We start from the raw sequence: 21,978 nt of genomic DNA, 5'->3' as shown, positions 1-21,978 counted from the left end.
GCTCTACCACGTATACACTCACATTGCTTTGTTTATACAGGAACAAAAAGTGCCTATGTGTAGCGGTGCCTTTCCAAAATTTTGCATATCACCAAAACAGACGTGCAGCGAGCTGGTCAGGCTTTTCTTGGAGCTGTGCTCATTGCGTGCATTATAAATCTTTTATTGTAATATACCGATTTCTACCAGTTTCCACTAGCATGTAGCTGCCTGCCACAGGCAGGGGTTCACACTAACCACCTCCCATGAGGCGACATCAGCAATCAAGTGCCATTTTCAGGCTGCTTTCAGAACGGCTAGAAGCAAAATCACTGAAAACCATGATCATGAATGTCATTAATAGGAGGATGCAGCAGTGGTTCTGCAGATGCCTTTGTGGGAGGAGATGCTTTAAGCAGGGAAATGGAAACTCCATTGCCACATTGGTATCAGTGTGGTAACTCTCCATGTTCGCAAGAAATACAGATTATTCTTTCTTTCAGTCTTCACTGAGCTGCTGCAGAGTGACATCAAGCAAGCATTCCGAAGACAGGGAAGACGTAAGCATCGCTGGACAAACCTGCCACGAGAAACCCGTCCTGTTGTGGTTGCTGTGCAAGGTATTTCTCTAAGCAAGAGAGAGAGCTCAGCCCAAGGGCCAGGAGTACTTTCTAACCAAGCAGAGCGTGGAAACCTCTGCAAAGGCCTGAATTTGCTGTGGAAGAGCTATGCCCTGGGTTTCAAAAGCAGAAGGAAGACAGAGACAGAAAAGTACAACTTCACCCAAGCTATGAATAAAATGCTTGTGCAGCAACGTTACAGAAATTGATAGTAATAAGGCGAAGTACAGCTCGAGGAACTTCTTTTTTTCCAACTGAGTTGCAAATAATAACCCACTGCAGATGTAAACCCATCGCCAGAGGACAGTGGTGGCTGTACCCCAGCACTGGGCAGGGTATACCCAGCTTGGGCCCAGGCCCCCGGCTTGCACCCGGAATGCTCTTTGGGAGAGGCTGGTCCTGGGCACCACCAGAGCCAACAGGACACAGCTGGGCTGGGCTGCTCTGAAACCCAATGAGCTTTTCCAGCACTGACATCTTTGTCCTGAGAGCATCCCCCCAGGGCTCTTTTGCTGAGGAGCCCCCTGAGCCAGGGGGTCCGTACCCCGGTGCTCCAGCTGCCTGCCCCCTCCGCAGGCTGAGCCCCGAGGAAGGCCCCGTTTTCAACTGCTTCCCACCACACAAACGCCCTCAGTCCCTTCCTCTGCTCCTCTCCTTCCCTGGCTCCTTCCCATTTTCACCCTCTTCCTTTCTTAACCTGAAACTCATCCTCAGTCCTTGCAGCTTTGGCCCCCTCTTCTGTTAGCAAAACCAAACTCCCTGGTCACATTCCCCTTGGAGGTTTGCCGAGTATTCATGAAGTGGAAATGGCTACTTCTTTTTCCTCCTCCCTCCCCTCTTCCCCCCCCCCCCGCTTCTTTTTCCCCCCTCCTTTTTGGATGGCGATGGTAGTGTGGGTGCAAAGAGAACAGAGACAATGTGTGTTGTCCCTGCCACACCGGGATGTTTGCTGGTGTCCTCTGCAGCAGGACGGCGTGGGCTCCCGCACGGGTCTCATGGCCTGGTGTCAGGATTGCCTGACTTGGCACTCGCTTTAGTGAAGAGTATTGTTGTAGAGATCTCATCATTCAGCGTCTTGCAAATACCCAGCTCCAGCCTGGCAGAACCACAAGGGAGGAGAAAAGGGAGCACGTGTAGCTCTTCTGAAAACACACTCCAGTTCTTAGTAACATGCATCCACCCTGGGAGATGTTCTTGGAGACCGTTTCTGCCCTGAAGCACTTCCACATTTCCGCCAAAGCTCCTGACCAGGGAATGCCCCTTTAGATTTGCTGTTGCTCCTTCCAGATGTCACCGTCCAGCGTCCCCTGCTGAGACGTGGCCAGGCATTTCACCTTCAGACAAAGACTACAAGCCCAGCATCTCTAGCTGTGGTCATGTAGGATCGCAGGGCAGGATTAGGGGCTCGGGCTATATGAAACCGTGACCGCAGTGGTACATTTAACTGCCTGTTAGAATTCCAGGGGCTGGGGGACATCCAGGGAGAACAATTCCAGAGCTGTGCAGGGGATGGAGACAAACAGGCAGGCGCATCCCCACCAACCAAACTGCGTAATTCCTTCTGGAACGGGGTCGTCTTGCTCCTTAAATAGATTAGAATGTAATAAACCAGAAATAAAGTTGTACATGTAGATAAGCCCTCTACACTGAAGAAATAAATTATGCTGAGGAGAAAGAGACAATTAGACAACAGCTTTCCCATGAATACAAAGCCCACCATCTTTTGCGCCTGCCTACAGACATGTAACGTGCAGTATTTCACACACTGCCCTTGTGTTTTGCTCCAGAGCCTGCTGGTGTCTCTCCCGGGCATGGGGAAATCTGCCTGTAAGAATCTGGCGCATCTTCCCCAGCCCGTACCAGGGAGCACCAAGGCAGCTGTAACAGGCACCGAGTCACGTAACTCTTCACAGCACTTCCACAGAGTGGCAAAACTCCCAGTGAAAGAAAAGTAGTCATTTTTGCATCCTGCAAATGAAAACCAGCCCAAGGTCACCTAAGGAAGGAGTTGCATGAAACTCCGTGTGTGTGGCATCGAGGAGCACCTCGGCCAAAGGCTTCAAAGCTTCTTTGTTTAAGTGGCTAAAAAAAGCCCAAGTGATCCTGGGCTACTGGATGTCCAGATGGCCATTGACCTTTATATGTGTTTATTTTAAAGATGTGTCGCTATTTTATTTTTCTCATAAGTCAAGCAATTGAATGATTTCTAAATTGTTTTCTCCCTGACCTCATATTTTCTTCCTGGCTTATTCTAGAAATACTCATTCAAGACTCAAGTATTAAGACTGGGTATTGCCCAAATGTTGCAATTCTTCATTCCACAGATTGCTATCACTATTGCAATTGCTATTCCCTCTGGATCTGGTTAAACCCACACAAAAGGACACTAAAAAATCCACATCTGAATAGTATATGCAAGGAATACAAAAGAGAGACTTTGAAGTATCTTTACAAAAATAACCCTTAAGAATTAGGAAGAAAGGGCAGTATCTTTACAAGAGGAGTGTTGTAAGTGATGCCTTCTGCTCTCAGCAATGCTTCGAAGTTCACTTTGTGGATCCAGGTAATTATTAGATCCTATGATTGCATTACCCCCGTGGAATCGTTCTCTTGGGCTAAATTCGCTTCTCCAAAGCACCGGTGCCCCTTGGAGATTCTGCTTTTGAACAAAGATGACTTGCCCTGCTTTGATCGTACATGCTGGGAGACCAGAGGTGGGGAGCTGAACAGAAGGGAATTCTAGAGAACGGAGGCAATCACACTGACAGCTTTGTCAGACAGCTAAAATAGATGCTGCAATTTGGGAAGCGACTGTGGCTTTATTGCTCAGAAGTTGAAGAGCAGGGCTTGCAACCTGGGCTCCCTCCAGGAGAGCGGGATTCTGCTGGCAAAACCACAGTCCGGCGAGCCCAGGGGCTACGGGCTCCTCGCCAGTACGTTGAGGGTGGTGTAACACCTCTAGCAGACCGCAGTTGCTTTATCCTGACATAGTTATGTCCATACAGTTTATACCACTATAAATAGCGTACTGGTCCACAGCCTACCAGACGTGGTTATCCCAGTACCAAATGAATACCACATCTGAATCCAGACCAATTCTTTGTTTCAGTAATGAGTCACACCAGAGACAACTCTACTGTTATCTCCACAGCCTAAACCAAGAAAGGGCCACGGGAGCTGAAGAACAGTTTATAAAGCTCTGCACTGGGCTCTGCTGGCACTGAGCATCCCACTACAAACTGGCATCCTGCAGGACCTGGTCCATCGCTGACCTGAAAGCTCCTCTGTCCAGGAGCTCCTTCTACCATCACTTCCAACCAAACTGCTCCTGACAGCACCTTCCGTACCACAGAGCAACTAAAACAGAAACTCCAAAAGCAGCACACTTCCCTTCATGCTGTTATTAATTTAAACAGTCTCACAGATTTGTGCGAGCACTCAAAATTAAACCAAAATAATGCATATGCTCTTACTGGGCTGAACACGCTGAAGAATCAAGCCCCAGCAAACCAACCCCCAGCATCCTGCAGGAGATGCCATCAGACCTTTAAAGCATCGCAGCACTTGAGGGCGCTGCTGCAATAAATTTAAGTCACCCTAAAACTCTCTACTTAGTTTTATTATGAATTAAAACCGCCTGTTAAAATATCAGTGACCCGTGTTGACACTTACTTATACTACTGCTGTTACACTGTGGCCCTTGTTTTGGTAAACAATGAGCAGAAGTTACCACAAACATTTAACATCCAAGGTTAGCATCTAGTTGTCCTTTCAAATATTCGCACAAAGTGATGAAGTGGAAGGAGGACAAGAAAACAATTTAATTCAGAATTAGTTTTTTCTTTGGTGTAATGTATTTGCCCTGGGTGAAATGTGAAGGTGTAAGAAAGCATATCTCTTCATGGAACCAAAAAGAAAAAGAAGAAATTGGGGGTGAAGATGCAAACAGCAGTTTCTCTTAAGGGAGATCCAAGTTTATGGCAGTATGCTCACTATTTTTCATTGTAGTAGTTTATTAATGACATGATTGTCTCAAAAAAAAAATTGGGGGGAAGAAAACATGAACTTTATACCATGTTTAATTCACTGGAGGCACTACCACAGTAGGTTCAATCAGTTATTTTCCATTGAAAAGTTACCTTAAAATATGTCCAGAACTAACTTTTCAACGTTTATTGAGTGAGTAGGAGCCTTCTGTTTCATCCTACGCATCTGCTTTCTGCAGGCAAACTGTTAAAAGAAATACCTGACAAAGATCTGCACAGCATTGTCATTGCTCATCTGCCTGCTCCACAGGTATGCACAGGGGACAGTTGGAGAAATACAAAAATCCTCTTAATTAACTTTTGTACTGAGAATTATTCCTCCTTATAATGTACAAGATCAAGAGAACCTCTCTCAGACCACATCTCGGAAGCAGAGACAAAGCCAGGAACTGACAACCGCAAGCAGCTCTGTCCTGGTTGACACAGGCCCGCTGTCATTAGAGCCACAACCCGCTGAAGCGTCAAACAAATCCGTAATCAAAGGATGGGAGGAGAAAACATACTGGATGTTTTAGAGGCTAAAGAACACCACTCCCACTTGAGAAATGGGAAGGTCCAGCTTGGAAGGAGGGCCAGCCAGCATTTGGCTCTCCCGTACTAATAAAAATCAAAGTGTTTGGCTGTTATTTGAGTTAACTGGAGGAAAAGCCATCCTCCCCAACACTGTCCCCACCGCTGCGGTTGCCCCTGCCTGCGAGGGTCTCTCCCAGGACTCACTGTGCTGAGACACTTTGTTTTCTATGAGCATCTGGCTCAGATGTGACATAATCTCTTTCTGGAGGGAATTTTAGGAAATGCTGGAAAACTGCTGCTTCCCAAGTGACAGGAGCAGGATTTTCTTTATGCCCCGTGGGACGCAGGTGGAGGATAAAGCTAAAAGTAAATAGAAATCTCATCTAGTAATGCAACGTGGACAAATCCTAATGACCAAGACACGCACCCTTCTTGTGACATCTTCTCAGGAGATCTCGATGAATCAAGCCGCCCCCGCAACATAGGGAATTCCTGCCCCCCCCGGCTCTGCTCCCACAGGGAGCCGCAGGGATCCCCCCACCCGCAGGCACAGCTCCAGCACTTTGGCTACACGAAAATCCCACTTTCTCTCCTGCAACACAATAGCTCCAGCAGCGTCTCACAGGGACAGGACGAGCCACCTCTGTGCTCCACCGCCAACCTGTGCTCGACTGCGAGCAGAGACACACAGAGCTGGTCGTGCTCAGGAAGGGGTCTGGCCTGGCGACGCTTGTGCCATCGCCCCGGAGCGGGCACTCGCTGCCCCGTCCCAGCTGGTCACCGTGGGAGCCACCTCCGGGTGGCACCTGCCCAGCCCCGACAGCACCCACCCACGGGCAAGCCTTGAAGGGGGCTGGCACCTTTCACTTGATGGAACTGTAAAAAAATTGGAACAGTCCTTCTGGTTTCAGCATTAAAAAAATCCCACCCAGCAGAGGGGACGCCCGAGTGCAGTGATGGCTCCAGACAGATGTGCCAGGACAGACAGAGCTACAAGAAGAACATGGGACTGAACTGCAAACTCTCCATCTCGAAAGCAGGTAGACAGATCCTGCAATCTTAAAAGGACTTAGAAAAGCACAGGTTTAAGTTTAATAGTTTTCTATGGACCATGCCAATGATATTAGGTGAATAACCATTCCAAAAAATCTCAGAATTTCTCTGGAACAAATTAAATCCAACTATTTAGAAACCGATACTCTGAAGAGCTTTCTAGCAGTCAAAATGAAGTTTCACCATCATGTGGATTACCAAATAGCAATTTAATATAACGAAAATCACCCATTTGTATAAACTTTTTGTAAATAATAAAGCTTATCTATTATTATTAATAAAGACTATTTGAAGGCCGGGAATTCGAAAAACCCAAAACAAACCAGCAAAGCACAGTACTGGATGCACCAGTGGCACAAGAGCAGTTCTCACTTTTCTGACCATTACCAGCGTTGCTGGGTTTCCATGTGCACTCTGATATCGCTCCTCTTCCCACTCGCTCTGGCGAAGCCACCCGCACCCCCTGGTTCGCAGGGGCCGCTTTCCTTGGTGATAAGCGCGGCGGAATCCCACAGCCCGTACGTCTGTCGGGTTACTGAAGGCTTTCTGTTCTGACCAAACCTCGATGGGTGGCCTCCAACGTTTTCCAGGGTTGCATGGATGAGCTCCTAATTCCCCAGTGAAACACAATTACCAAGTTAGATCCGTTGCTACTGTTAAAAAAAATTTAGAGTTTAGGATTATATGGAACCATGCAACTTGTCTTTGTCAGAGGTGTTTATGTGTTGGGTTTTTTTAAAAAACAAACAAACCAACAAACCAGAGTTTCTTGTTCTCAGCATTTCGGTTCAGCCCCCTCTCATATTTCATCTGCCAACTTCCCTGCTATTGCAGGGGCGCAAAGTCCTGTCCCTCCACCACTGCCCCAGCCGTTCTCAGAAACTCTTGAGTTTTTGAGGCTTCTTATTTTTTGTCCACAGAGCTTTAAATTTGTAAGAAGGTGCCTGTGATCCTAAGGCTTGTAGTATATCCTGGTGGATTTTTCATGATTTACTGCATTTTCCACATTTGCCTGTGACAAAGCAGAACTCCAGCAAACGCTCCCGAGAGTCCACTCGCGTCTCCCTAAAGCAGCCGCCCAACGGTGTTCGCTTGCTCGTCGCAGTGTGGCCAGTTGATACAACCGCATCCTCTTCACCCCCCAAGGAAGTTTCAAGTGAATAAATGACTCTGTTGGACTTGGAAGCAAGTTGTCCAAATTAAAACTGCCTTCTCAAATGATTACTTTAAAACGACAAAAAATTAACCAGCCTGAGGTGCAGCCTTACAAGTGCAGTAGCAGTATGGCTGAGAGCTGGGCTTTGTGCTCTTGATGCAAAGCAATATTTCAGTTGTTTCAAGACACGTTTGCCACAGTTTAACCCTTATATTAACACACAAACCTGCATGAAAATCTGTTCCATCATAAAAGTATACCAGAGAATATTTGTATTTTCAATCTGATTCTAAAGATGCAGCTTCAAAATGCAAATGCAGTACCCTAGCAAACTAGTGTTGACTGTGCAAATAAATGTTTAAAAAATTGTTTCTGGAAGCCCAGCAAAAGTTGGGCTTGAAATCTCTCAGTGGAATTACATTTTCGTTCAAGCAATACCACATAGTTTGGAAGCCACAGAAAATGTCTATTAAGACAGTTGCTAATTTAGAGAAAAACTGACCCCATCTGGAACCGCGTCTGCAGTGCTGTTCATTGCACCACAAGAAAAATATTATTGCACTGCAGCGTGTGAAGCTTTGTAACAAAGATGACGCCAGGTCAAAAGAATCTAACTTACAAAGACAGGCTGAGGTTAAGGTCTTGCTTCTACTAGAAGAGATTAAGTCCAAAAGGAAGTTTAATATGAAGGAAGGAGTGGAAAAAAGATGAATTGAACTGACAGTTAATATAAACTTTTTTCCTCCATGAACAATAAAAACTTCCAGCTCTAGGAGGATGCTTTCCAATAATGCAAATTGAGGTAAGTAAATTAAAGAGACCTTAGGAAGCACTACTCTGAATGTAAAGAAACGTAATCATAGCGAGAGCACTATCGGGGCAGATTGCTTAAGTAAGGCTTAAGTAAATGCAGAGACCCCAGAGAGAACGGAGGGGAGACGACATCCCTGAGTCAGACACCTTGGTGCCTTAAAGCACGGAGAGGACGAGTCGGCATTTATGAACAACGGCTTGAAGTCAGGGCGTACATGATGGGAAACACAGACCCAAGGCGGGCTGCACTGGGATCTGCCCGTGCAGCAGCATGGGGCTGTGGCCAGACCCAGGAACCTGCCGTAGGAGACACGGAAAAATCCATGGAAGCAAGACAGGGACCAACGAGTTCAGCAATCTCTGGCATTAGGAAACAGCTCAGTGAGATGCAGAGGACCTGAAGCGTAGCTTAAGGCATCAGAAAGGAAATCAGGCACTTCTGCCCTTCAGCTGAGTTAGCTCTGCGATAAGGCAAGGATAGCAAGGACAACAGAAGAGCCCAGCAGTGGCAAGAAGCTCACCAGGTGCCAGTTTTGTCCTGCTGAGAGCAGGAGGGAAGGGAGCAGGTTCTGAATGAAGCAGCTGTAAAATAAGCCGAGAGTCCAGAGAGAAGCAGCTGTAGAAAAAGACGTTCCGATGGGGCATTTGTGAAAATAAAAGTGAGATGAGTTTTTAGAAAGCATCCTGTCAGTGGTAAGGGTTCAGAAATGCTAACATTATTTTTCTGACACGCTGCATCTGTGGAAAGCATGCTAGGGAACGGAGCAGCAAGCAAACCAACAGGGACAACAAGACGGAATAGACGAGACGGAGACCCACTAGTCACGGACAACACCCACTGAGATCAGCAGTGGTGCAGGGGAGATCGCCCTTCTGGCAGGACTACAAGCTGTAGACCACAGATAACCCAAGCCCCGCGTTTCTAACGGCATGCTGAGCACACGTGGAGGAGCAAGCTGGTGACCAGCCCAGAGAGGAGAACCTGGGGGAAGCAGGAGCTGCCAGGGATGGCGAGAGCAGACACGGCTTCCCTCCTCTCTTCTCTCCAGCACAATATTCCGTTTACTTCATTCATCCGGCCTGTGACCTGTGAATGGGGACATGGACTTCAGCACACGTGGCTTATGGGTGGATCACATCATAGAGTCCGAGGCTGGAAGGGACCTCAAGGATCATCTGGGCCAACCTTTCTTGGCAAAAACACGCTCCAGACATGATGGCCCAGCACCGTGGCCAGCTGGATCTTAAAAGTGTCCAATGATGGGGAATCCACCACTTCCCTGGGGAGATTATTCCAATGGCTGATTGTTCTCAGTGTGAAAAATTTTCCTCTTGCGTCCAATTGGATTCTCCCCAGGAGTAACTTGTACCCATTACCCCTTGTCTTTTCTGTGTGACTCCTTGTAAAAAGGGAGTCTCCATCTTCTCAAGCTGATGATGCTTAAAGATTTTAATAAGGACCAATTGAACAGCAGCCAATTAAACTTAAAAATTAAAATTAAAATTTTAATAAGGACCAATTAAACAGTCAATAAAGACTTGGAAAAATTGACAGAAAGTCTTCCTGTTGGAATGGTGTTGAATTTTCTGATGTTGCACACGTAAAAATTGAATTATAGTTTGGTATTAAAGTTGGATAAGGAAATGATAAAGCCCTCCATTCGTATACGGCTTGCTCAAATCTCCAGCATTCCTCCACAGGCAAAGCAATACCTGACAATACGCTGTCACATATGCATGTGCATCGGCCAGGCATCGGCTAGGAAACAAGCACACCTCTGCCTCCAAAAGCCAGGCCATTCCCATCTAAACCCACAAGCAAATTTCTCCTCAACTGCAGCATCGTCAGCCATAAAAATCTATCAGTAAGTCACCCTCTAAAGAAACTGCAAGGAACACCACCCATCCTCGAGCAATACAGCCGGGACGTGCCGTGGCGCGAGGGAGAGGAGCCACCCGCGGCTCCCGCCGCCTCCCCGGCTCCCGCTGAGGCTGTCTGCCGGCTGCGTCCACCGCGAACCCCTGAATTCTCAACTCCAGCTTCACGTGGAATTACTCTTTCCTAAGAAAGAGGTGATCTGTACTGGGTGAGATCAGTGGGAAATGATGATACCAAGCATATTTGAATACCATGCCAGGCCTGTTGCTGAGCAATCCAGATTTCAGCCGAATTAAATGGCGTACAGCTCTACAGGACTACCAACATCTGTTTTCAAGAGGTGTCCAGATCATTAGCAGCTAATTCTAATTCTCTGTTACATTCCCTGCCATATGCTGGGGGATAATCTCAGCAAGCAACAGGGATTTTCATCTCAAATCCTAACAAATCTGCTCTGCAAGGCTTCAGGGTTTTTCTTATGTCATTTATTAGATAATACCCTCAGCTGCTCCTCTCTGCTCTTTCCATGCCTTGTGTCTACTCTTTCATAGCACCCAAAGGCTCCTGCAACCTGCCAAGGAACAACTGACCATTTCTTCATGCCATCCTCGAAAAAAATTCCCTCCCTTGCCAAATACAGAATTTACCTCCTGGACAAACCCAGGCCCAGGCTGTCCCCTGCCCAGCCAGCGCTGCCACCTGCGAGAGGCGTAAGGCAGGACAGCTGTGCTGGGCAGGCTCCGAAGGCTGTTGTCCCTCACCGGCGGGAGCAGCCTTCGGCCCTGGTCCAAGCTTCCTGCGCGGGCTACGTGTCTGCGCGTGTAGCCAGCAGCGTATGAAGAACGCAGGGAGAAAATCTGGGTTTAAAAGTAACTTCATTAACTGAAATTCAGAGATCTTTTTGGCACTTTACTTGGCAAAATCAAGATGCCTACACTGAAAGCTGTGATGGCACTTCTGTGGCCGTAAGAAAAGTGTTTATACACAAACAGAATTTGATCTTTGGCATTAAGCAACAATAACAACAAAACTGGAAGTGAGTGCAGTACTGACAAAAGACAGGGGACGGACTGCTCTGGGGCCTGACTCCCTTCTCCAGGGCACGAGCAGAGGCATCGCAAATCTGTCACAATCTCCCACCCAGTGCCATCCCTTCCCTGCACAAGGGGGTACCGAATCTCACTCCAGCTTTGGCCTCTCTCCTCCCCAGCAAGGCGCTATCTGGGCTGGGCTTTCTGACAGGCCTGCCAGGGGCGTCTCCGGCACGCCGGCTGGGAAGAGGAGCAGCTGTCCCCAGGAGCTGCTGGTGCTTCCACCCCACACGTCCCGTCCTCCAGAGGATCAACAGCAGTGGACTTGACTGTGAACACACCACGGCAGACCAACCCCAGGGTGGGGAGGGCTGGGAGGATCTGGCAGTCCCGTCTGCCGCCAGCGGCGTGATGAGCAGTTCCTGCAGTCCCACAGCTTCCACCCGAGCCACTAGCAGTGGTGCTGCTGGTGGGGAGCCATGTACGGATGGGGTATTTTTATCTCTTCTTCATTCCCACCCCTGTCAATCCACAACCACCTTCAACTCGTTAGAGGTGGGAAAGACGGTTCACAATGAGAAAAGGATCCCCTGGCTCGATTTCCGTGTCACCGCGGTGGCACAGCTGCATCAGTCCTGGCTTCCCAGCTCCTAGTAACCTTTCCAGACAAAAATAGCAGACCTACTGCTTGATTTTTAGCAGCTGAAGAGCAGCAGTAAACCACATAAGTGTTATGTAAAACGATCTTTTTCTAAGTATATGTTTATTGTGCACTGAAGTAGTGGATTTAATTACAAACAACTGGAAGTTTTTAACAGTCTGGATTGCCCCTTACTCCCTTTCTAAAAAGTAAGGCTTGGCAGTGGCTTTTGGGTTTCATTGCAAGTCTTCTAAGTATTTCCTTGGAAAGACTTCACACTTGGTCCCAGGCAAGAAGTCAAAATCAACATTTAAAAAGCATGCCCTGCAGAATTTCCAGGACTGGGCAGCATTAAGGTATACTTATAGAGGCCAGGAGAACTGCTTTTTGTGCTTTTTGACTCCGTGCATAAAGCTGGTCTTCAGACAAGGAAGTTTATATTCCAAATAATATTTTTAACTACATGCGGTCAAGTACATAACTTATCAGGCCTTTCCTCGCCCCCTCCCAAAATAAGCCTGAATGGTAAATATCATTGCAGCATTTAGTTTTTGCTTAAATCTCTGCTAGGAGGGACAGATTCTCAAGCCTAATACAGAATTATTCAATGGCAGAAAAAGTTTCAAATAACATTTTGGGCCCGACAGCGATACTCGGGCTGAACTGTCTGGTTCTGCACTGAAGTGGATTTCGCACCCTTTGGCGGTGTGTCACCCTCACTCTGTCCGGGGGGTGGCACGCTGTCCCCGTGCCCTCGCAGGAGGCTCCCGCGGGCCCTGGCTCTGTGAATAATCCCACTGGATCCGGCGGGACTGCCATGGAGCTGCAACGCTGAAACTTCTGGTTTGAGCCAAAGGCCAAGAATGAGATTTCACCCATTTCACCTGTTTGCTAATCAAACAGGCCTGTGCAAATTGCTCCCGACTTTCCAATAGCCGCACACACGGCGCTTTTGGGTACAAGGATATACACATGTTTAAGAACTATCCGCTCAAATTTTATCTCAATTTTTGTTCTGGGGAAAAACAAATAAGGAATATTTCCCTTGTCAATATTTGAAGTGTCTTTAAAAACAAATACATATCCTCCAGCAATATCTGCAAATCAAGTCCCGCGTCAGTCACCACCTAAAACCACAAAATGCTACAGACGAGATTAAACGCCAAAGAAGCTGAGAGAAGTGAAAGCACAAGCAGTGTTAAAGAATGAGGCTTAGAGGAGAAAATATCTTTTAGCTTTTACAGACTAAAAGGTATTTCTTGTATGTTTTTAATCAACAGAGAAAAATCGGGTCTATCAAATGGTGAATTTCCTGTGTGGAGATAAGGCAAGGAAAATGTCAAGGGAGTGTTTTATGCAGTATGTTTTTTCCAAACGGATAGTTTTCACTGGTATTTATAAAAAACAAAACCTAAATGCAGATTTTCAGCTCACAATAGCATGCCCTTCCCCGTGTCTCTGCTTCCTCCCCTTGCAAAGTCCCAGTCTCACAAATCCCCCGGCGCTCCAGAAAACCTCCCGGCTAATCAGCGATCTTGAGATGTCAGCACAAAAAACAACCAGAAAAAATGCAAAACCAAACAAATAGAGCCCACAAACTAAAAAATTTGTTCGGCGGGGGGTGGGGAAGGGAAGAGGAAGAGGTTGTGGTGTAACGCGCGATGAGGATGTCACTGAGAAGGAGAAGGACAAACCCAATAAAGTGCTTTTTTCCCCTCATTCCCACAGCAGCATCTCCCCACTGGAGCTGCTGCCCAGGCGCAGCCTGAGCTCCGCGCCCCGGGACCGGAGCCGCTCTGCGGGCACCGCCACAGGGCAGCTCCTGTTTCCACCACGGCTCGCTGTGCTCCAGGCTACGTCACTCGGACCTTCTGCTGCCTCCTCCAAGAAGCCAGTATATTTATTTAATGTATAAATACATTTCCACAAGTTTGCATTTTCCTGTCAAGTCAGGCCGCCCATTCACACCTGAAAACCCTCTTCCCAGTCCCAAAGAAAATTTCATGGGACGCAGCTGCCCTCATAACAAACTCCTGACTCCCATCAACTTGTGTGCCAGGGGAGTCTCAACTTCTTTCAGGCAAGAAACAGGGTGGCTTCGCTCACAACTTGTGATGCCGGTAGGTGCCACAGCCATCCTTTCTACAGGAGGAAAGGAAAAGCTGCTACCTTCCTTCAGAACAACAGAAATGGAACAAACCGCTAAAAAGCAATAGTCAAAGAGAGAGTACCCTTGGGGTAGAGTTTCAGCTTTAAAAAAACCCCAAACTCTGAAGTTAGGTCCATGGCTACACAGAAATGCAGCCCCTCTAGAGTGACGGATGATGATCTTTATCCCACCAGGCATCTACTGAGTAAAAATACAGATGACCTCTAACATGGAGATCGCATGTATGCCGGGGAGGAGGGGAGATGATGTACATCGATGCTGCTGTCTGACTGCACAGCTGTGGCTGGTGCCAGGGAATCCCCCAGATTCCTCACCCCCTTCCCACAAAAATCCATGCATGGAGCATCCCTTCAGCATTAGCTGTAACTGTGAATGTAATTATTTTGCAGTTTGGATCTTTATACAGAGAGCATCATCCTAGCATCAGTACAGTCTGCCATCCATTAGCCCTTCATCGTAACACTTTTATAGCAGTGCTGCTGTAGGTTTCCTGACACCTTCCTGTGCCAGACCCTGTTTGAAGCAGCTCGAACTTTGCCAGGCTTCAAATACGCTGGCTGAAGCTCTCCACACCATGTGTCTGCCTCAGGCTAATGATTTTCTTGTTGATGTGGAGGTGGTACAAGGAAAAAGTAAGGTCGGGAGCTCTCAAGGAAAAAATACAAACAAAACCACACACAAGACAGAACATAAAAACTCCACACCCCAAAAAAAACAGAACAAAGGAAAAAGCAGGGAATGATGAGTAGCTTGCCCGTCTCCTTTCTATGAAATTTTAAAATAGGAGCAGGAGAGAAACTACTTTACCAATTGATCTGACGCATAGAGGTGCCAGTGCTGAAGCCACTCCATTGCTCTGAGGTTCAGTGAATGTTCACCCGATGACAGCACAGGTCCTGGAGCCAGCATTGCTTGCGTACCGAGTAAAGCCTTGTCCAAGTTTGCAAAGCTTTCCAGGTACTTTTGTTCAGGGTGAGCATGGTCCAGACCCAGAAGATCTCTGTGCCATGGATCACATTTTGTATTCGGCAGTGGGAACCGCGCAGGACTGGTCTCGTGGAGGCTCTTCGTCACAAAGGAAGGCCCATAATTAGCACATCACCTCCTGGCGTCCACAGCAGGATCGTCATGTCTGCACTGGGAAGTGTTGGGCAGATGGAAACCACAGAGATCCCCATGTCCAGGTGGTCTTGTATCTGGCATTTACTGGGGACCCTACTGAAAACAAGGTAATCCCCTCGCACTAGCGACAGCCCCTTTGGAGGGCCGGCACCTGGTGCTGCGCTCAGAGCTGCCCCGCACAAGGTGCTCCCACCACCAGCACCCCTGGGATGGAACCCAGGATTCTTTGGTTTTCCTGTTGCTGCTTTTCTTAAAGGGGAAATTCAATACCAACTTGGTGTAAGATGTTTAGTGTCAAAAATCTTGTTCTCAAGAATTAGGAAGTGCCAGGATAAATGTTCCCTCTACATTTTTAGTCTAGTCTGTTCTGCACATCTTTTACACAATCTTCTATCTTCTAATACGGATCATACGCTTTTTTTGCAGGGCGTGTGCCCCCTTTTCTAGCTCACAATACAAGAAACAAATGGGTTGTAAGTGAATGGAACTATTGTCAACAGGGACAAGCTCCTGAGAGATGGAACTTGTCAAGTGCTTGACCACATCCCTGTCTTCATCGCTGGGCGTCCTCCCCTCCCCTCCCCACCCAACCCCGAGAGACGCAGTGCCAGGTAATGACCTCGCCGCATGCAAGGTGGGCAATCACAACAGGAGAAGGGACCTATCTTGTGGGATTTGCCATGAAATGCTGTCCCGGAGAAGCAGAGCAGCTTCCCTCTGCTGCGGAGCCGAGCAAGCAGCCCCCGCAGCAAAGACGGGGCATGTAAAATCAGTGGTAGCTTTGGACCATTTTAGCTTTAGTCTTTGGTGGCATTTCCCTCTCAAGCATCCATGAAAGGAGGAGAAAGATACCACCTCGTTCACAGCAGTGCCATGCACTGGCATCTATGAAGCCTTCAGTCCCGGTGGCGATCAGCACTACAGAAAAGCCCGCAAGGAGTTCGACAGTTCTTCGCTGAGCGCAGGGTATGGATGGGGTGTTGTAAACAGGGCACGGGGTGACACATTGTATGAGGGGGACAAGAATATTGAATAGCTGCACATTCACTGCACAGCACCCATCTTGTGCCCTGAATGAAGTACCAGCCCCGTGGAAAAAAGCACAACGTAAACCATACAAGACAGCTGTCTGTATTATATGGCGTGGAAGGGCTTACCATGCAGCGTACACACAGAGAGGGTGACTGTGGTTGGTCTTCACGCTGATATTTCCTAGCCCTTTAAACTATGTTTTTCTTCCTGTGTAATATATTCCCTCTATAAAAACTACAAATTTGCATGCCCTATATTCATATTTGTACCAATATAAATATTTCTGCTAGAAACATTTTTACTTAAGCACCGATGTAGATAAGATTCAGAACGGCCACTATTTAAGATATTGTAGTTTAATATAAATACCTAAGATGACAAGTGCATATATCTATATTGCTATATTGATACCCACGTTTCCTTTTCAATATGGGAATAAGCTACAAGTGCGTTTTACATAGGTAAGAGTTCAGCCTGAGAGAGCGAGCAAACCCAGCGCACGAGGACTGGCAGAGCAGGGAGAGGAGCCCAAGTTCCCTCTCCGACAGCAAACCCACGGCAGAGGAGCGAGGCCACGGGAGAGCAACGCACGCACCAGGAGAGCTGAACGGCCAGGCCCGGCAGAGCGGGGGTTTGCTGGAAAACGCTAACTGATCAAAAGCATTAAAACCCCTCAGACAGGACTATAGTATTTGTATTCATAGAGTATTTGTTTTCATATAATATTCGTTGTAAGATAAAAAAACCCACAAACCACAATTTAAGTAGAATTATACTTTAAAGTCTTTAAAAAAAAAATAAATAGAGGAAGACCCACGTTATCGTCACCAATGAGAAAGCACACGCAGAATGGAATTGTTTTATGGCAGTTTAAAATCCTTTCCCCTATAAGCACACACTTTCAATTTTAGAGCCAGGCTTGTTCTCAAATTAAAAACAACCCCCACGCACTGAAACTCACCCTCCAATACCCAGTAGTAACCCTGAACTCACACTACGTTGCCAATGTAACAGTGATTGTAATCTTGAAGTTGCAACTTGTACAGTACACTAAACAAAATCCAATGAGATTGCACCTGATTGACCTGACCTGACGCATCAGTGCAGTTCTCATTTAAATGGCATTACTCCCAAAGAAAGCGCAGCCACTGGTGCTGTCCTTTGCTGTCCACGGCAGCGATATTCTCCTGCAGGAGCACATCAGCCTGAGAAGTCGGGAGCATGAGTAGAAAACCACGAGTACCTATTGCCGCTTTTGCCATTGAGCCTTCAAGCCCAAGCGAGGGGACATCCCTGGCTCTGCACTTCTTCAGCCTTTTTTTCCCCGCCCATCCTAACTCCATTCCTTGGAAAAAGACTCAGTTGCAGCTTTAAGCCCTAGCTAGATGCTCCTGCCCCCCTCACTCAATTTTACTGTCCTGCACTATTTGCACATGTAATCCATGAGCATCTCAGCAGAGACACTCAGCTGTGGCAGCGATACCTGCATATAAAGTATAACCAAGTATACCCCAGACTTCTTATTCCAGTTTAGAAATAAAAAATTCACAAAGTAAGAGTGAGAGCGGGATGCAGGAGAGAAGCAGCAAGGGAAGGAAGCTAACGGGAAAACAGACAGTCCCCGCGCAAGGAGCAGGGAAATGGGTCTCTCGGGCATCCCAAGATTTACAAGAGGGCCAAAAAGTGACTTCCTGCTATTCAAGTCCAGGCTGAAATAAATATAATAAACCAGTGCCAGCATAACACTGGCTCATATCCATCAGATTTATAAACCAGTACTTCGACAAAGAATGCTCTCTCTGCTGCCTTCACCATAGATAATGTTAAACTGCTAAGATACATTGTTTAACCCACTCAATGTTTAATGTCACTTCTGCAAAAAACAGTTCTGTGGCACAACGTGTTAGAAGCAATATTAAAAAAACAGGCAACTGAAATATTGCCTACTGCAAATACAGAAGCCTATCAGATAGCCTTTATGACTTGCAGATTAACATCAAAATTAGCCCTACTGTTTTTTTTTCTCCTAATTATTTAAACTACAAAGAGAAAGCAATTCTCACAGATCCTTCTTCAAGCACTTGTTCACTATAGAAAAAACTTGAAATATGTTAAAAAAATCCATAAGACTCCTAGAGCGGAGCCTGTGCTGGAAAGGAACGCCAGGCTGGTGAGAGGTGTGATTTCTCACCCGTGCAGTCACACCGTACGAGCTTCAGTCTTCACACAAGTGCTGCTCAACCCCCTTCCCCCGAGAAGAAAATACACCTTTATGAACACCAGCATCGCTACAACTGCGTCAAAAGAAGCTGTACTGCTAGAATAAAAACTCTGACCACTGTGACTCAGAAAACTATGCCCAATATTGTTTGCTAAAGCTCCTCAAAATCCAGCTCCTCTATTACAAGGTACAAACATGTACTGAGAAGACCAGGGCCAAACCTTGCTGCGCACCTCAGGGGGTGGGAGCCTTCTCAAGTCATTTGCGGACATTTGAAAATATTCTCCGTTATTGCAAGACGCTCAGAGTTTCGCAGCCCCCTCGTGCGGGACACCGCGCTTCACCTGCAGGTGCGGGGGGAGCGGGGGCATCCCCAACTCCCGGCTCACTCGAGGGCCGGCGCGCGGTTCCCTGCGGCGGTTTGCGCTGGGATCGCGCCCCGCACCGGCACCGGGCATCCCGCACTGCTCACGCACCGCGCACCGGCACCGGGCACCCGGCCCCGCGGCGGACAGCGGGACGGTTCCTCTCTCGTCCTCCTCCTCTGGAGGGAGCCCAGTGCCGCCGCAGGCGCATCCCCCGCCCGGGGCCGCGGATCCCCGCACCGACCCACTGGGACCCTCCGGCGTGTGCTCGGGGCGGCGGCAGAAAATTAACGCGCGTATCGGAACTCGGGCTTTCTCCGCGCAGGGGGGCGGCACCGGCCGAGAGAGCCCTTCCCCGCCCCCCCCCGCGGTGCCTCCGCGCCAACGGCCGCCCGGCGGGGGAAGCGCCCGCCGCACCGCCGCGGGATGCCGCTGCCCCCCCCGCTGTGTGCCCGCAAGCCCCCACCGCGGCGGGGCTCCGTCTGCCAGCCCCGGGACGCGGCGGCTGCCGCTCCGCCCCGCACCTGCCGCTCGGCCCCGCTCCCGCCCCGCTCACCGAGCAGCAGCAGCCGGTGCGTCTGCTTGTACTCCCGCTTCTCCGCCTTCAGCGTCTTGTCGATGCTCTTGCTCCGCTTCTTGTCCGCCCGCTCCTTGGCCACCAGGTCCTGCCGCAGCCGGTGCCGCACCTGCGGGTCGCCCGGCTCCGCCGCCGCCGCCGCCGGGGGGGGGGCGTCCGCCTGGCCGCCGTAGGGCGCGGAGGGGTGCGCGGCGGCCAGGCGGGAGCGCAGGCTGTAGCACAGCCCCATGGTGCGCTAGGGCGCGGCGGGCATGCTGCGGGGCGCCGGGGCGGGGCGGAGGGCCGGGGCGGGGCGGGCGGGGGGCGGTGGCGGCCTCCTGAGGCGGCCCCGCTCCGCCGGGCTGCGGGGCGCGCGCTGCCCTGCGCCGGGCCCGCGCCGCCCGCACGTGATGCGGACACGGTTACCGTATTCTCTGGAAAGCGGCGCCCGCCGCGGCCTCACGGCGCACACCCCCCCCGCCCCCTCCCCGGGCGGGCACCGGCCGGCCCGACCCCGCGGGCTCCGCACCCGAGAGCCGCGCGTCGGCCCCCCCGCCGCCGGCAGCCCGCACCGCCCCGGCCCCGGGGAGGGGCTCGCCACCGGGAGCTGAGGACCCCGCTCCGCGGGGGGCGTCCGGCCTGAGCTCCCCCACCGCAGCACCCGCGGTGACCAACGGCCCACCGCGTCCTGGCGACATCCGAGGAGCGCAACGGTCGGACCCGGTGACCTTAACGGCCCTTCCCGGCCTCAACGGCCCGGTCTCTGTCCTGTCTCAGCCCGCTCGCCGTGCCCCGGGTTCTCTGCACACTCCCGTTTGTCAGTGGCTCCTTGATCTTCTACCAACACCGTCATCCAGCAGAGGAGTCGACGATGGAGTTTGCTCTCTCACTCTCCCCCTCTCCTCTGGAGGCACCACGTCTGCTTCCTTGCAACGAACTTCAAATTCCCCTCCTCGGCTGCTGCCAATTTACCTGCCAAGGGCAGTGGTGCCGGCCGGGGTGACATCCCCCTCTCTGGCAGCCATGCCACGCACAGTGCTGCCAACCTTGTCACGCTGTATTTTACACTCATCTCCGGCCAGCTCTGACTGTTCACTTACGGTATGACTAATGCTCCCTGGGGCCTGGCCACACACACATCCTGCGCCCTGGAGCTGGATCCTTCCGACCCGCGCTCTGTGCTCTAGCCCATCCTCTGCAAACAGCCTGTGTGGTTCTCACTGAAGTCTCAGTTCCTCCTTTCAGTGCTTTCTCACAAGTTAGATGTCTCCATGATAGAAATTTCTCCTTCAAAATCTTCTGCAAGCCTGTGCCAGCAGAAGGATGCATCTGTTAAGTGCGTGACCTTCCCTTCCCACTTTACTACCACCACACGAAAGGCTGAGCAGGTCGTATCCCATATGAAACCTTTGAGTGTCTCTGTTGCTGCAGCAGGACAGCTGTGACGGGCAAGAGCTGCCCTGCAGGAACAGCAGAGCAGAGCTAACGGTGACCCGCGGAGGTCACTGTTAACCGGGTGAGCCGACCAGCTCTCGTCTGTGTGCCTTTCATCACTCCTAGTCGTGGGACCCGGCCTTGACCCGGCCGGTCTGACCGCACTGCAGCAGAGGAGCAGCGCCGGGGGCGGCTCACCCAGAGCCCCGACCTGCCGAGGGAGCTTGGGCTTCTCTGCAAACTGGCTCCTTGGCATCCTGTTCCCGGAGCAGCTCCGGGAACAACCAGCGACAGCACATGGGGATGCCGGAACAAAGTTCAGGAAACGTGTTTAATGGTCTGTGAGTGTGGGCTCAGGCAGAGACAGCAGCAAATGCTTCACAGCAGGAACGTGCCTGGAGAGACTCGCACCCATTCTGCAAGGAGACACTCTGTGTGTGTCCCTCCTAGGCAGGCTGTTAGTTATTTCAACAAGTTTATTTCTATTTGACTCACTTTCCGTCGGGTCTGCTAACTGATGGCCAGGTTCTTACCTCTTCACTCCTGCAAAGTGTCCAGTGGAAAGTCAGTGGGGCTGATCCTGGAGAAAGACATCACCCAAGCAAAGGGAGAGAACGTTTCCTTCTTCCCCTTTATCCCGTACTACGCAAGGCACCTAATCAATGCCTGGCTGTTACCGCAGTTAGTAAGTGTACAAATTAAATCATTACACAGCAGACAAATTCACTTTACACATTGCTACGAGCCCAAGCTTCAGCAACGGTTGCTGCGTCACAGGAGCTAATCCATCTCCCATCGGGCCCGAGATGCCACACCAGCCACGCTGTCGCTGCGATGCCTCTTCCTCTGGGACCGAGCACTCGTCCTTCTGATGAACACACTCCCGAGAACGTAATATACCGAGAAAATGTAAACGTCAGCCTAGAGGATTATTAGTAGTGGTTTTCCCTTTCTTCCTGTGCTTTTTGGAGAGGCACTGAACGAGAGGAAGGTTGTACGTGCAGATGGGACAGTTCTCTGGAGCGTGCTGTGTCGTGGGGATGTAGCGATGCGCCACCTGCAAAAGGAACATGAACTCCTGAGGGCGGTGAAGAAACAAATTCAAACAGAGCCAAGAGGTAAAATGTGAAACTAGAAAGCAGCGTTCAGCCTATGGATTTGTTCCCCTGGCTCTGCGGGGGGACAAGCAGAGTTTTCCTTGTGCAATTCACAGCAAGACAAGTTTAAGGCCAGTCCCTCGTGGTTTCCTCACTTTGAGAACCTTTCCAGGGCAGGTGACAAGTTCTGCAAAGCACACCAAGCCTGTCTTCGCTGTAATGGCCATCCCGGGTATGATCTGGCATGGAAA

General features: G+C 49.7%; 1 protein-coding gene across 1 annotated transcript in view; it reads right to left on the bottom strand.

Annotated features, from left to right (window-relative positions):
* GNAS (GNAS complex locus) overlaps window positions 1–19,479 on the bottom strand; it is a 138,769-nt gene extending 119,290 nt beyond the window's left edge. Inside the window, exon 1 of the mRNA XM_063349692.1 lies at window positions 19,197–19,479. Coding sequence (XP_063205762.1) covers window positions 19,197–19,446 — 250 coding nt within the window. The 5' untranslated portion in view covers window positions 19,447–19,479. The remainder of the gene's footprint in view (window positions 1–19,196) is intronic.
* Window positions 19,480–21,978: the final 2,499 nt, after the last annotated feature.

Source organism: Chroicocephalus ridibundus, chromosome 12, assembly GCF_963924245.1.
Source record: "Chroicocephalus ridibundus chromosome 12, bChrRid1.1, whole genome shotgun sequence".
Taxonomy (NCBI): domain Eukaryota; kingdom Metazoa; phylum Chordata; class Aves; order Charadriiformes; family Laridae; genus Chroicocephalus; species Chroicocephalus ridibundus.
Note: the sequence above shows the minus strand (reverse complement) of the source record. Positions and strands in the feature narration are given on the sequence as shown.